Source organism: Cyprinodon tularosa, unplaced genomic scaffold (genome assembly GCF_016077235.1).
Source record: "Cyprinodon tularosa strain WSP-4 unplaced genomic scaffold, ASM1607723v1 ctg362, whole genome shotgun sequence".
Lineage (NCBI taxonomy): Eukaryota > Metazoa > Chordata > Actinopteri > Cyprinodontiformes > Cyprinodontidae > Cyprinodon > Cyprinodon tularosa.
The window spans coordinates 500714-515206 of NW_024039077.1; the positions used below are offsets into that span (position 1 = coordinate 500714).

Below are 14493 nucleotides of genomic sequence, written 5' to 3' on the forward strand. Positions count from 1 at the left end.
AAAGGAGATATTTTTACTGACTCATATTAACAGGATCAATTTGCAATACAGATTTATTTTCCTGAGTATTGTATCAATATCAGAATATTATGATACATTTAAACAGGTCTTTTACTCAGGATGATATATATATATATATATATATATATATATATATATATATATATATATATATATATATATATATATATATATATATATATATATATATATATAAATAGATATATATATATGATGTAAAGTAAAGTATGCATCTAGCTAAATCCTGGCACAGTTGTGGTTCGTAGAGACTAAATGCTGAAATTAAATCAACTAAAAATTTGTTCAACTAATTATAAGTTAAATGCACATTAAGGCTGCTAAGTTTCCCCCGATCCATAAAGATGTATTTTAATTAATACATGTCATATTACATGTGTTTAAGGCATTTCAGTGATTTTCTACATCATAAAAACCTTCTATTTTGATCATTTGAGTGGAATTTTTTTGTCATTTAAACGGTATTTCAGTAGAAAAAAACAAAACAGCCAACCCACACCAGGACTTTTGGAGAAGATTATTCAGGAAATTGCGTCTTTGAGGGGCCGCACCTCATTGTATTTTTGTACTGGCTACAGTCTAAAATCAACAATTTTGAATTAGGTCAAGAATATCTGGAATTATACCAGCAGCAGGTGTGTTGTGTGTTTTATAACCACTCCAACCTAAAAATAAAATAAAAATGCATATACATTTCAAAAACAATCTAAAAATTTGGAAAAAAATGTCTTAAATTAAGTGTATTTACCCTTAATTTGAGCAGGTAAATGAGATAGTTTGCCAACGGAATGACCAATTTTACTCTTAAAATCAGATATTTAGATAAAATGCACTTGAAATAAGACAATGCAATTGTGTTTTCTAATTTTAAGTGTAAATTGTCTTGTTCAATTGGCAAAATGTCTCCTTTACCTCCTCAGTCCAAGTACAAATGCACTTATTCTAAGAAAAAATGACTTATCTAGATTTGGATTTTTTTCCAGTGTATTTGCTCCAAATGATGCTTCATCTTGGCAATGAGGATGGCTTTCCTCACTGTAATTAACAGATATACTAAGCAACACCTCCAAGCAGGAATAGAGGATTGGGGTGAAGCTGACGGCTGTTGCACCCCTGCATCGGGAGGGAATGTCAGGGAGGCTAATTTGTGAGTGGGTGTGAAGTGTGTTAAGATTATACAAGGCTTGATATTCAACATCCCTGCTGTTTTACCCCACCAGATGTGGCCGGCTCAAGTAGGTTTGCAGCATTTTTGAAACCTTTAGGTAACTGACCTTCTGTTTTTATTTAATTTCAGGAAAAAAAACATCACATGTTGAATTTATAATGGTAAATTTATCAGGTTACGTGTTTGCTCTTTGTCTTTAAAACCACAACTGCAGTATTTATCTAATTGTACTCTTACGCACACTGTGAGATCATAATTTTACACTTATCCAATTCAGAACTTCTTGAGACACACCAAGAGTAGAGCATTTAAAAAATGAAAAATGTCTAAAAGATAGTGATTAAAAAGATCTTATGGTCTTTTAAAGGTGGGGACTTTTGCACACTACTGTGCACACATTAACGATAACTTTCTATTCGTGAAACGATTTTGTACATTTGTTTGTTTTCATTGCTATAAAATGTGACTTTTTTTCAGTTTTATCCGTTTTTTTTACTTGGAGTAATCTTTATAAACTGTCGCACATATCACCCTCTACTGGGCAACATATGTGTCATCCGCTGAATTAGACGCTTCAGTTTCAGTGGGAGGCTGTTCCATGTTTTGCCCAGATGTACTGACTTCATAAATGCATAATTACTGTACTGTGTAATGCCTTGTTAAAAATGTCAACCGTTTAAATAAATCTGATCTTAATTAAAACATGTAAAAGTTTGTTGATAGGGGTTTGGAATTGGGCAAAGTTGGATCAGTCACCTGTAATTGAAGTCCATGTTTGATTAAAAACAAAATGTGATCCATTGACATCACATTTAGATAAAAAATATTCATACCCCTTTTACTCCTTTCGAATGCAAACTTAAATGTATTTTATTTGGATTTTTTTTTAATACTAAACCAAAGTATATGTGATTCACAGTATGTGTGCATTTGTAGTTAGCCCACTTTACTCTGATGCCCTAAATAAAATAATGACGATTGAATCTATGGAAACTCATTGAATTGGTCCAAAGAGTCCACTTTTCAGTGAAAGACTGAGCTTTGTTAGAGAGCATTTTTGATTAAATTGGCTAATGAAGACAGCAAACAGGTTAAGGTGAAAGTTAGGGATACATTTAAAGAAGGGTAATGGTATAAAATCATATCCCAGGCTTTAAAGATCTCACAGAACTCTGCTAAATCATCCTTTTAAGAGTATGGCACAACATGAAAACTAATAAAGTTATAGAGGCAGCCAACAGGTCAACATTGTTTATCAAAGCATGTCCATGTGGTAAAATGGCCTAGTCAAAGTTTAGATTTAAACCAATCAGTAATCTCTGGTTAATTTGACACAATTTCAGCTGGTAGATTATAAAGTCATGGAACATTCCCTTCTATCTTATACTGTTTGTATTCCGTCACACATAAACTGCTATAATAGAATGTAAAATTCAGTTTTATGATATGTTAAATCTCACTTTTCCTAAATGTCACTGTCGCTTTATGAAAGTAGTGGAACTCTCTTACGCACATCAGCTCTTCCCTTCTGCTTAAATTACATTTTAGAGGCTCCTCGACATGTGGCGTAGTCTGATCTATCTTTAGTGCACCCTGCAAGAGAAATGCTACCTTACTCTAAAGTCTTTTCAAACTTTATCAGGCTGCAGAAATACAACAGAATGAAAAAGCCACTTTTATTATGGCAGTTCCACCAGTTAGAGGGGAAACATGGCTGCAAGCGAGCAGAAATCATCTGTGTCAGCAAAGGAAGGGGGAAAAAAAGTATGTCTAATTCTAAAATTATTATCTGCGACTGACGCGTTTTGGATGGAGAGCTGCTCAGTCAAACACACACTCTGCTTATTTGCGGAAATAGCTGCTTGCTCGTGTGACTCTCACCTGTTTTTCTCACAGCTGCCACGCTCAGAACTTTTTTAGGTCCAATTATAGCACAGCGTTCTGCAGCTTTCGCTAATTAACACTGAGATGGGTACAAAAGAAAACAAAGGCTGGGTGACATAAAGATAATTTTCTAAATCAGCTGTGCATTCACATGTTAGGATAAACAAAACTTATATCAGCAAAGTGTTAACCCAGCTAATGTGTAATTCATGAGACAAGAGCTTAATAAGAGTACGGCAGTTAAAAAGAAGGTTAATGATCAAAATTATTTGCTATAATTTGAGAAGCATAAGTGTAAAACTTAAAGGGCTCTTTAAATAATCAGAGACAAATCTTGTCTATTATAGAGCAGAACTTGTTTTCTTGTTTAAGGCCTTTTTGTTTCCTTTATAGGTGGTTCTATGGCTAAAAACTGGAGGTAGACTCCATGCAGCCCTTCCACGTGGACCGAAATATGAATCAATTTCTAAAGATGAGTTTACCTTTTTAGATATGACATCAACTACTAACCTATCACCCCATTTATATTTAACTTAGGCTTTAAGGGGGCTATTTAGGTGCTTTGACACTATTGTCTTTGCTTTTAATGGATCACATGACACTCTGGGAGCTGAATCACTGTGGCATGTCTCCAGCCGAATATCCCAGCAGTTGCTACTTTCAGTCTGCAGCAGCAGGTGCTGAAGCCCAGGCCTGGACTGTTCTCTGATTTGGCCCATTGAGATTCCACTGAAGCTGAAGCATGCTGGGGTTAGTGGCAGCTATATTTAGAGGTGGGGGGATTAAATTGCTCCGTCTTCATGCTGGGAACCCTTTCTCTGTTCAGCCTTTTCCAGCCAGGACTGACTGCCAAAAGGACCTTTGGCGACCATCTCCTTCCATTGTCCGTAGATACTTTTGTTTTAGTGGCTGTTACCCCTCTTGACTAGCAATGGACCCCAACGCCATCAAGGAGGAGCTGCGTCTGTTTCAGAGCACCCTGCTTCAAGACGGCTTAAAGGAGCTTCTGAATGAGAACAAGTTTGTGGACTGCACTCTGAAAGTGGGCGACCGCAGTTTCCCCTGCCACCGGCTAATCATGGCCGCATGCAGCCCTTACTTCAGGGATATCTTCTTCACAGAGGACGGAAAGGAGGTGGAGAACACCAAAGAAGTGGTCCTAGAGGACGTCAACCCCTCTGTCCTGGACATGATTATCCAGTACCTCTACTCGGCTGAGATTGACCTCACTGATGACAACGTTCAGGATATAATTGCTGTAGCAAACAGATTTCAAATCCCCTCCGTCTTCACAGTCTGTGTCAATTATCTTCAGAAGAAGCTGTCGCTGGGTAACTGCATGGCCATCTTCAGGATGGGCCTGGTGCTCAGCTGTCCAAGACTTGCTGTAGCGGCACGAAATTACATTGCAGACCGCTTTGAGCTTCTTCATAAGGATGAGGAATTCCTCAAGCTTGCAGCCCATGAACTGTTTGCTATCATAGGTGGAGACTCGCTGAATGTTGAGAAAGAGGAGCTGGTGTATGAAGCGGTCATGTCTTGGGCCCGCCATGATAGGGAGAAACGTGTCAAGGTTTTAAAAGATGCCTTCAACTGTATCCGGTTCCGGCTGATGCCAGAGAAGTACTTCAAAGAAAAAGTGGAGAATGAAGAGATCATCAAAGCTGACCCAGAGCTCCAAAAGATGATTCAGGTCATCAAGGATGCCTTCAAGGGGAAACTCCCAGACAAACCTGCGAAAAAAGAAGGCGAGGAGGGGGCCGGCAAGGAGGGAGAGGAGGAAGACAGCCCATTCCCCGGGTTCCTCAATGACAACCGCAGACATGGCATGTTCGCCCGAGACTTCGTCCTGATGATCAATGACACAGCGGCGGTGGCGTACGATGTCAATGAGAACGAGTGCTTCCTTGCTGCTATGTCAGAGCAGGTCCCCCGTAATCACGTTAGCCTGGTGACGCAAAAGAACCAGCTCTACATCATTGGAGGACTGTTTGTGGACGAGGAAAACAAGGACGTGCCTTTACAATGTTACTTCTACTTGGTGAGAATTCCTGAAATTACGCAGATAAAATGTCTGACATGCTGTGGAAACATTTAGCGTCCCAGATAAGACGGTCCTAAAAGATGAATGAAAGGGTTATTTCAGGAAAAACGAGACAGTAAGCTTAAAAAGTGTCTATAAAGTGTATGAGAACAAAAGAAAGGCCTCAGAAAACGTAGATTTATCCCAGAATGCTTTGCGAGGAGATTTTAAAGGATTTGCAGTCACAGCGGCCAACTGTCGCCATAGGCTGTCGCTACCCGGCCGTGGGGGACTAATAACAAAGATGGCGCATGCACCGCATGTTGGAGGAGGAGTTAAGTGCATATGTCTGAACGGTCAGTTAACTGAGTTCGCTATAAAGTCCACTATATAGTCCCCGCTGCATGTGGACACAGCTTGTATGAGCGATGAGAACAGCACATTTTAAACAGGGCATGCATTAGGAGAAATTGGCTCATGAACATTGCAGGTGCATTTTGCAGGGCGGGACATTCAAAAAAACCTCCATAATACCTTTAACTGATAAAATAAAGTTGTTGATCATTTTTATGTTGTTACCAATTACAAAACATATTGGGAATACTTTTTAAATGTGTTTTAGCTTCCAAAAGCCTTCTCAGTTGGTGTTAAAGTTAATCTATAAGCCCATTCAGGAACTCAGGAAACAACTAAACTAACTGAAAGAAGAGTAGAGTATCTTTTGGTGATAATTATTTATTCAGCATTAAAAGACAAGGGTATAGGGTATACAAAAGGTTTTATGTTCTCTATGCAGTCACCCTTATGAAGGCTCTTATCTTTTATTGTGCCTTTTCTTCCCCTCGTAGTTTGATCCCCTCACATCTGAGTGGGTCGCCATGCCACCCATGCCTTCTCCAAGATGCCTTTTCAACATTGGGGAGAGCCAGAACCTGCTGTTTGCCGTGGCTGGAAAGGATCTTCAGACCAACGATTCGCTGGACACTGTGATGTGCTACGATGTTGAGTTAGTGGTATTACTTTTTCCCTGCTATGCCTTCTTTTCATCTTTCCTCCCTCTTTTCCCTCTCTCTAATTTTGTGAGTGTATTCCAGGTGATAATTAACTTCAGGCGAAAAAAACCCTCTCTTTACAACTTAAAGTGTTTATAAATCTCACATACCTTAATTAGCTTTGCCTCATTTAGTACTTGCTAATGAATAACATGTAAATTTATGTGTAAGAAACAAAATGAAGAGTCAATGCTAAGACCGAAGTGTTCGATAAATATGGATGAAGATATACCCAAATATAACGACACATCTGTTGCCTTCTTTAGGAAGATGAGATGGACTGAAAGCAAAAAGCTTCCTCTTAAGATCCACGGCCACGCTGTTGTGTCATACAAAGGACTGGTCTACTGCATCGGAGGAAAAACGGATGACAAGTAAGTGTGTTTGCACACATGCCAAGGCCACAAACTGCTGCTGTTCTCGATATTTCATCCAACAAGCCAGGAACACTACATGCTTCACATCACAGACAAAAATTGCAGAGCCGCAGTCCAGGGTTTTTCTAATACACAGCAATAATGGAGAATCCTGATCCCCTCTAATAGCTATAACACAGCTACTGTTTATTGCCACAGCCTGGGGATACAGCACCGTTGCACACAGTGCAATCACTGTGCTCTGCAGGAAGATTGACCTCTACAAACCTAATTTGATGTTATGGCAAATAAACTTACTGGAATTAAATTGTGTCACTAATTGTGCACCAATGAAATAATGCAGCCATTTTAGCTGTTAGTTACTCATTAAAGAAGAAATAGTTTCTTTTGGTTTACATTTCAAATAAAGTAGAGCTAAACTGAACTATTGGCTCAAAATATTACATTAAAGAATTGAATATAAAAGCAATAAAATATATATATTTTCAGTTTGTTACTGTTATGTTTTACAACCCTTTAATAATAGTGAACATTTTTGAACAAAATAAATTAAACAGTCTTTTATGTTACCTGCTGCATGAATAGATTGGGGTTTAGCAGGGATTTGTAAAAGCAGTCATTTCCATAGCATAGTGCTGATTTTTTTATAAACGTAAAGCTACAACCATTCCCTAAATTTAACAGTTGTGTGGTTTGTTGCGTCTGTATGTAACTACCTAAAATACACTGATGTTGGTGATTGTTATCAGTGGCGCCTACAGAAATGTATCATAGTGGTGGCCAGATGGGGCCACTAAAAATCTTGGGATGGCCACTGAAACTAAAACCAATAATTCCAGGGTTTGAATCTACTATTGTGGTAAACCTGCTTGTAGACATTATAAAGATGCTAAATGGTACTACAATTTACACTGGCAAGTGGGGTAGCCAGTGGGGTGACCAGGGCATTGCACAGGGTGACCGTGGCCACCCCTGGCTATCCCCTGGTGGTGTCATTGGTTATTATTTGAATGGTCACTGATTGTAATATAATAAATAAATTACCCAGGTTTTAAAGGGGTCATAGAATGGAAAACCAAGTTTATATTATCATAGATGAGTAACAATAGTTTTTTCTCTGCAAATCTCACAATTCTAAACTTGCACCATAAAACGGGCGATTTCAAGCGAAGCAAAGAAATGACCTCAATTTGGTGATGCTGCCTTATTTGGTTTTGGCCTGTACTTTTGTCTCACCCAGAAATTGACATCCAGACCAGCCCACTGGTTCACTAGCCCAAGAACATGAATAGAGGTAAATTTAAGACACCAGTTTAGCTGTTTAGCCTACAGTTGGGTTTACTTCTACAAGAATTACAAAGCAGGCAGTTTCTCTATTGAAAATGAGCCAGAACCAAGGGTGAAAATGCAGAGTTCCAGGCTGCATGGAGAAAGGGGAACATATTCAGTCCTCCCAAGGATCCGAATACTCAACATGCATGGATTATTTTTGTGTATCAGAAGATCCCTGCAAAGTTTGATGACTGGACTGGACCGGGCATTCGGGAAGCACGGGGCCCCCATTGTCCAAGCTACTGGAGCTGATGGATCGGCTCTGCTGCACTGTAGTCGACCAAAATCCGGGAAAATTTTGAAATTTTCCCCGGACGTTTTTTTAGGTTTGAAAAGTAGGACATGTTCGGGGGAAAAGAGGACGCCTGGTCACCCTACTGGTCACCCTACTATATCAACAATTTGATGTTTCAGTGAGTGAGTGCTTGTTGCTATGATGCGTCTTTGCTCAGCAGCTTTGCTCGTTATAAACTAACCAATCAGCACACAGCTCATTTAAATATTCATGATCATACCATAAAAGGAAGAAAACCTGTCGTTTCAATCTAGGGCTTTTAACCAGGCTTGCTTTAGGGCTCATAGAACAATATGCCATTTTCAGCCCAACCAATGTTACACACCCTATTCAGAGACCTTGAGGACCATTACCAAATACCCTATAGAATAATTCTATGACCCATTTAAGTTTCCACAGTCTAGTCTCATTTGGATGCTTGCATGTTTTATCTTTTCTTTTGTCTTATCTTAAAAGATGGATAATTTCTGATGTGTGATGCAAAATCACACCATTTGGAAATGAACTTGATCCCTGAATATTATCTGTTGTTTGACAGCTTTTCACCATCAGTATTACCCATATTTATTCCCTCTTGTGAACCACAGCAAAGCCCTCAGCAAAGTGTTTGTGTACAACCACAAGCAGTCTGAGTGGAGGGAGATGGCGGCCATGAAGACACCCAGAGCCATGTTCGGAGCAGTCGTACACAAGGGCAAGATCGTGGTCGCTGGCGGAGTGAATGAGGAGGGCCTCACAGCTTCCTGTGAAGCCTTTGATTTAACAACAAACAAGTATGTATGAATCATAAAAGGTCAAATAATCATTTATTTTTCACATTACTAACAGTTTTAATGTCTTCTATATTATAAGGCCTGTTATTGCGAAATATTACAAAATACCTTTTTTTTCTAGTTTAAATAGTTACAAATGTTTGGTTTACCTTTTTATGAATACAGTATTGCTTAAGTGCAATACAGTGAATTTATTATAAAAATGTAATTGGTTCCTTTGCCAGTTAAACTGCTTCTTGTTTTCATTGGAAAAGAGGCAATTTGTGCTAATTCTAGTTTGTACAAAAAACTCTGGATTTTGTTTTGCGTGTTTTTTGTGTGTATTAAACCTAAAATATTAAAACCTTATTCAACTCGTGTTTGAAGTACTAAATGTTCATGACCAACAAAATAGTTTTTTTCACAGTTAAAAGTAAGTCTTATTGACAGCATGAATTAATCAAGGTTACATTCTATAATACTACATTTGTTAGCGGAAGCTATTGGTGCTGTCAGTCAGCCTGATCTGCTGCCATGCAAAAATCTGCTCTAATGGTGTCTTCATGTGGTATCGTAAATGTGGTGAATACCAAAATCCGACATCAATATTGCACATGAACACCCACTTATGCTGAAATTTCACTGGAAGATAAAAAAAATTCATGATATCCGAGATGAGGTAAATGTTGACCTTTCAACATGGTGGAGAGTGGAGAAATTTTTTTTATTGTGAATACTGGATTGTACTTTCCAAGCTTACATCCATAATGGACAACACCTTCCACCCTCTGCATCAGACTCTGTTTTTAAAAAGGAGCGCTACCACAGGTCATTCATCCCTACTGCCATTGGACTGTACAATGTGGCACTACAATGGCAATTACCTGTGCAAAATCTAATGTGCAATTACCATTTAATACCCTGTGCAATAACCCTATATAGTAATCCTGCTAAACAAGAAAATTCAGCTATGTTATATATATATATATATATATATATATATATATATATATATATATATATATATATATATATATATATATATATATATATATATATATATAATAAATATATAATTATCTTGATCAATTAAGTCAATAAAATTGTTCAATTGCTAAACGCTCTCTTCCGTTGTATTTGCACAAAAGGAGTTTTTCCTCTCCACTGTCGCTACGAGCATGCTTAGTGTGAGGGATTGCCTTCGAGTCAATGAGTCGATGCAATCAACTGGTTTTCCTTAGAAAACTTTGAATCAATTTGACTGGATGATCTGGTGAACTGTAAAGTGCCTTGATATGACGTGTTGTGAATTGGTGCTATAGAAATAAATTGAATTGAATTGAATTGCAGCCTAGCAACGGACCCCAAAGATGGTTTGTATGCTGTGGCATACATTTAAAAAAAAAGAAATATCGCCATTTAAACCTGTGTCGTTTTTAAAATGACCATTATTATTTTAATTTGATCAAATTTTGCATCCACTTCTTTTTGTAGCAGCTCATTTAGGAAGCCCAACTGTCTGGCCCAAGTAGCAGAAAAAGGATAATCTGTGGATCTACAATGTTTCTCTACACTATGACAACAAAAACACTTGCGCACAAGTGGATAATGTCATCTTTAACATACCACATGAAGGCAGCATTAGACCACCATGATTGGAGCAACATGCTTCCTGTTACATATTTGTTTGGAAATTGTCCCTATAAGCAGGAGTTGATGTAAAACAAGCTAAATACGTCTGTAAAATATAGTTTTAATGCAGACGTTATCTAACCTCTTTACAGTTGCAAGTTCTAACTTATCCTGGAGCCAGATGGTGCTGCTGGCAATACTTCATCCATGTGAGATGAGGGGGATGGAGTTTATTTGCTCCAGAAAAAAAAAACCTGTCTAATAACTGTAGGATGGTCTGAGCTTCTGTTGGTGTGCTGTGTCTCTGCAGGTGGGAACCCTTCACTGAGTTCCCCCAGGAGAGGAGCTCCATCAACCTGGTGAGCACAGGAGGCCTCCTGTATGCTGTGGGTGGCTTTGCTATGGTGCAGATGGAGAATAAGGAGGTGGCTCCCACAGAGGTCACTGATGTCTGGCAGTAAGTCTTCCAAGCTTTGGATGAAATACTTTTGTACTTTATTACACAGATTAGACAAACTGTCTGAATAATAACAGATAAACCATGTAAAGACAGTATAAGTGATCTTTGTTTTAACTTCTCCTCTCTTACAGTGTTTTGGTTTGAATGTCATTTTATTTGTTTATTTTTCCCTCAATGACTGAAACTAGTTAACATATAGAAAAAAGTGATAAAAATCAAGAACAAGTGAAGTGTATATTTATTAAGCCTGCTAGCTTTATGGTTGAAATGCTAAAACTGGGGACTGATGTATGGAAGCATATTGCAGTCAAATTAAAGAACAAAAAAAAAAAAAACAATTGTATTTTAGAAAAAAAACAAGATAACTTAAAATAAAAAAAAGAAATTAAGCATAATTTATTTTTTACTTAGCAAGATAATCTTTCTGAAAAAGAATTTAAAAATCCCTGTTTCTCTTTAATCACGAGATAAACTGTAAAGAGACTGAAACAACGATGCCCAGAAAGTACCGTAGGTGTGTTCACAAAGACAACAAATTAATAATGATCACATCTAAATAACCAAGAGACAGGAGAATTTCCCAGTGTCTCAATCCCAAAAGAAAGTAAAAACGATTTAAACTAAAAAAAAACGGGACATGTTGAAGCTTCCCTAAAGGAAAGACATCTTGCTTAAACAACAGAACATCCTCTATGAAATCACAGCAGAATTATCTCCTTAATTCATAAAAACAGAAAAGCTTTGTTTATTTTATGAAAATCATCTTAATAATTCGAAAAAACAAAATTAACACACGTTCCTTACTTCCTCCGCCCTATAATGATTTTACTTGCATTGTAGTACACAAAAATCCTGTTTGGGTTTCTTTTTCTGGAATAGTATAACCCTTGTTTAATTCTATTGCAAAGTATATTAAGTATTATTATTTTAATTATGTATTTTTTTTCTTTTTCTTAAATAAAAGTAAAATTTTCATGTTTATACCTATGTTTATACCTATAAGCAAGAAACCTCCCATCTACATAATCATATTACAACTAATTTTTCAAACCCCACACATCAAAATAATGCAGACTAGTGCACACATTTAGATTATTTATTTAGTAATTATTAACAAGCATGTTTTATTCCATAATTCAACCTTTAGGTTTATTTAAATTTCCAATAAAAAGAAAGTTTTACAAATTCTTCGACATTTTAAATTATTAAAAGTAACTGCATATTTACTTTGGCAAGCAACGAGTTACTTTCACTGACCAGTTACTGAGTTACTAACTCAGTTACTTTTTTGGAGAGGTAACTAGTAACTATGGCGGGTTATTATTAAATATATAATGTTTCATACGTGGTAAACTTTATGCCCATAAACAGCAGCTGTATTACTGTTAGTGGTCTGGCTGTTAACTTCCTGTCTGTGTTGTTATCTCCCAGCTTTGTTTTTTCCTTTTGCTTTAAATCAAAGATTCAACTTTTTTTTCCTTTTTTATTTAACCCTGGGGCTATTTGGAGTAATCAAGAAATAGTTTTTACTTTTTTTGTTGTTTTGTTTTTATACTTTCAAGGTGGACATTCATGCTGCATGCATTAGTGATTTTATTTAAAAAAAAAATGAGCTTATAACATCTTTTTCCATTCGGAGCTAAGAAATAGTCACAAATACATTTTAAATCTTCCCATTTGGACAGTTTTTTATTCTAAAGAAGTCAATTTTGAACACTTTTAAAATACCTCACTCTATTTGAACCCAATTTAAAAGGCTAACAGTGTATGTTTTGTTGTATTTTTCTCATTGTTTACAATATGATACCTTTACTTTTGGATGCTACACATGCTTGCAAGTTCAGCTTTAGCATTAGCACCCTGATTTCTTGACTAACAAGAAACATCCCTACACCTACTTTTCTAGGTTGGTGTATTTTATTATTAAACATTCTAAAATAAACTACCAGCTTTATTGCATTATAAATGATTAACAGGATAAAAGCTTGCTTATATCATGTAGTTAAAGCTTAAACCTCATGGAACAGATATTGTTTTTAAGGTAAAATGTTTTCTTTGTGTCTATAAGGTATGAGGAAGACAAGAAGCAGTGGAGCGGCATGCTGAGGGAGATGCGCTATGCCGCAGGCTCCTCCTGTGTTTCTATGCGCCTCAACGCTGCCAGGATGCCCAAATTGTAGACAGAACCATTTTCCCTCTCAGCCTCATCTATTTAACAGCTTCCAAAGACTCCCTCCTCCTCCTTTTCCTCCTCCGAGCTGCTTCTAAGGCGATGGGTTGATCTTTGACATTAATATTTTCTCTGAACTCAGATGATTTTTATCTGTACAATAAAAGCTCCCTTCAGCTTCTCTTTCAAAGACGCCTCATCCCCTGAGCATAAAAAAAGAAGTCGCAATTTAGTTTGATCTCTAAATCTCTGTTTACACAATTTTAGCATGTCTTTTGTAAAAAATAATAAAAAAAAATATTTCTCCTTCTTGCCTCTGCCTTTGCTTTTTCTGCTTTTTTTATGTTGTTTTTTTAGGGCAGCTTGGGGCTGCAGGTAATGCATACTTGTAGAAACTTTCAGGTAAACATGGAGGTGGAGAAAAACAGCGACTACAGCCTTGACACTAAATGACTGGGTAATGATTTTTTAAACGAGGCTTAGGTTGGTGTCAAACTGGCTTCTGAGATAAAAACCAAAGAATCAGAACAGATGTCTGGTCTTTAACTCTGGCTGTAAATAAAATGTGTTTACTCTAACTGAAAAATTGTTTCAACTAATTAAAAAAAATATTTAAAAAAAACATTTACATGGATTTTAAATGCTTTTTAAATTGATTCCTAGCATTTTAACAATGTTTCTTTTTTCTTTTTTCCTTTTTTTTACCTGACGTCAGCTGTTTAAAATTGGACACCACTGGGTTTTTCACCAGGACACTGATCCCAAACACAGTTCAAAACTGCTAAAGACTTAAACTAATTTATTGTCATTTTGTGTAAATAGTGTGTATGCAAAACTAAATTTTGTTTATGCAGCTTTCCGACAGTAAATGAGCAGCCGCTTAGCGGTGAAAATCAACATTTCCATTTACAAAGTGCAGCAGTGATCAAAATGTTAACTGTATGGGAGAGACATGGTGCAGAGGAACTGGGTGAGCATCAGTTCTTTGGAAGAGCACTGACTTTAAAGGGTCTCAGTCATGTTAGCAAGCTTAGCCTACTAATATTCACATTGATGTCGAAATCCAGCTTTTTTTGAGCCTGAAAAGAATTTATGCTATGGCCGCAGACATGGACATTACTGTACGCCGTCGCCATCTGCTGGTAGCTGACATATTAGATATATTAGTAGGGCTGCAACTAACGATTATTTTGCTAATCAATTAATCTATTGATTATTTTTTCGATTAATCGATTAATAACCGGATAGCCAAAGGCTCCCTAAAGATTGTTTTTACTGAATTAAACCAGATGAAACTAAAACGTTTCCA

The 14493-nt window shown here is 37.0% G+C and overlaps 1 protein-coding gene across 1 annotated transcript; it reads left to right on the forward strand.

The window, feature by feature from the left end:
- Positions 1 to 3895: 3895 nt before the first annotated feature.
- Positions 3896 to 13498, forward strand: LOC119790362 (kelch-like protein 41b). Its single transcript, XM_038295887.1, has 6 exons — positions 3896 to 5132; positions 5963 to 6120; positions 6433 to 6540; positions 8758 to 8943; positions 10865 to 11011; positions 13083 to 13498. The coding sequence occupies exons 1-6, from the start codon at positions 4023 to 4025 to the stop codon at positions 13192 to 13194; spliced, it is 1821 nt and encodes a 606-aa protein (XP_038151815.1). The 5' UTR covers positions 3896 to 4022; the 3' UTR covers positions 13195 to 13498.
- The last annotated feature ends 995 nt before the right edge of the window (positions 13499 to 14493 follow it).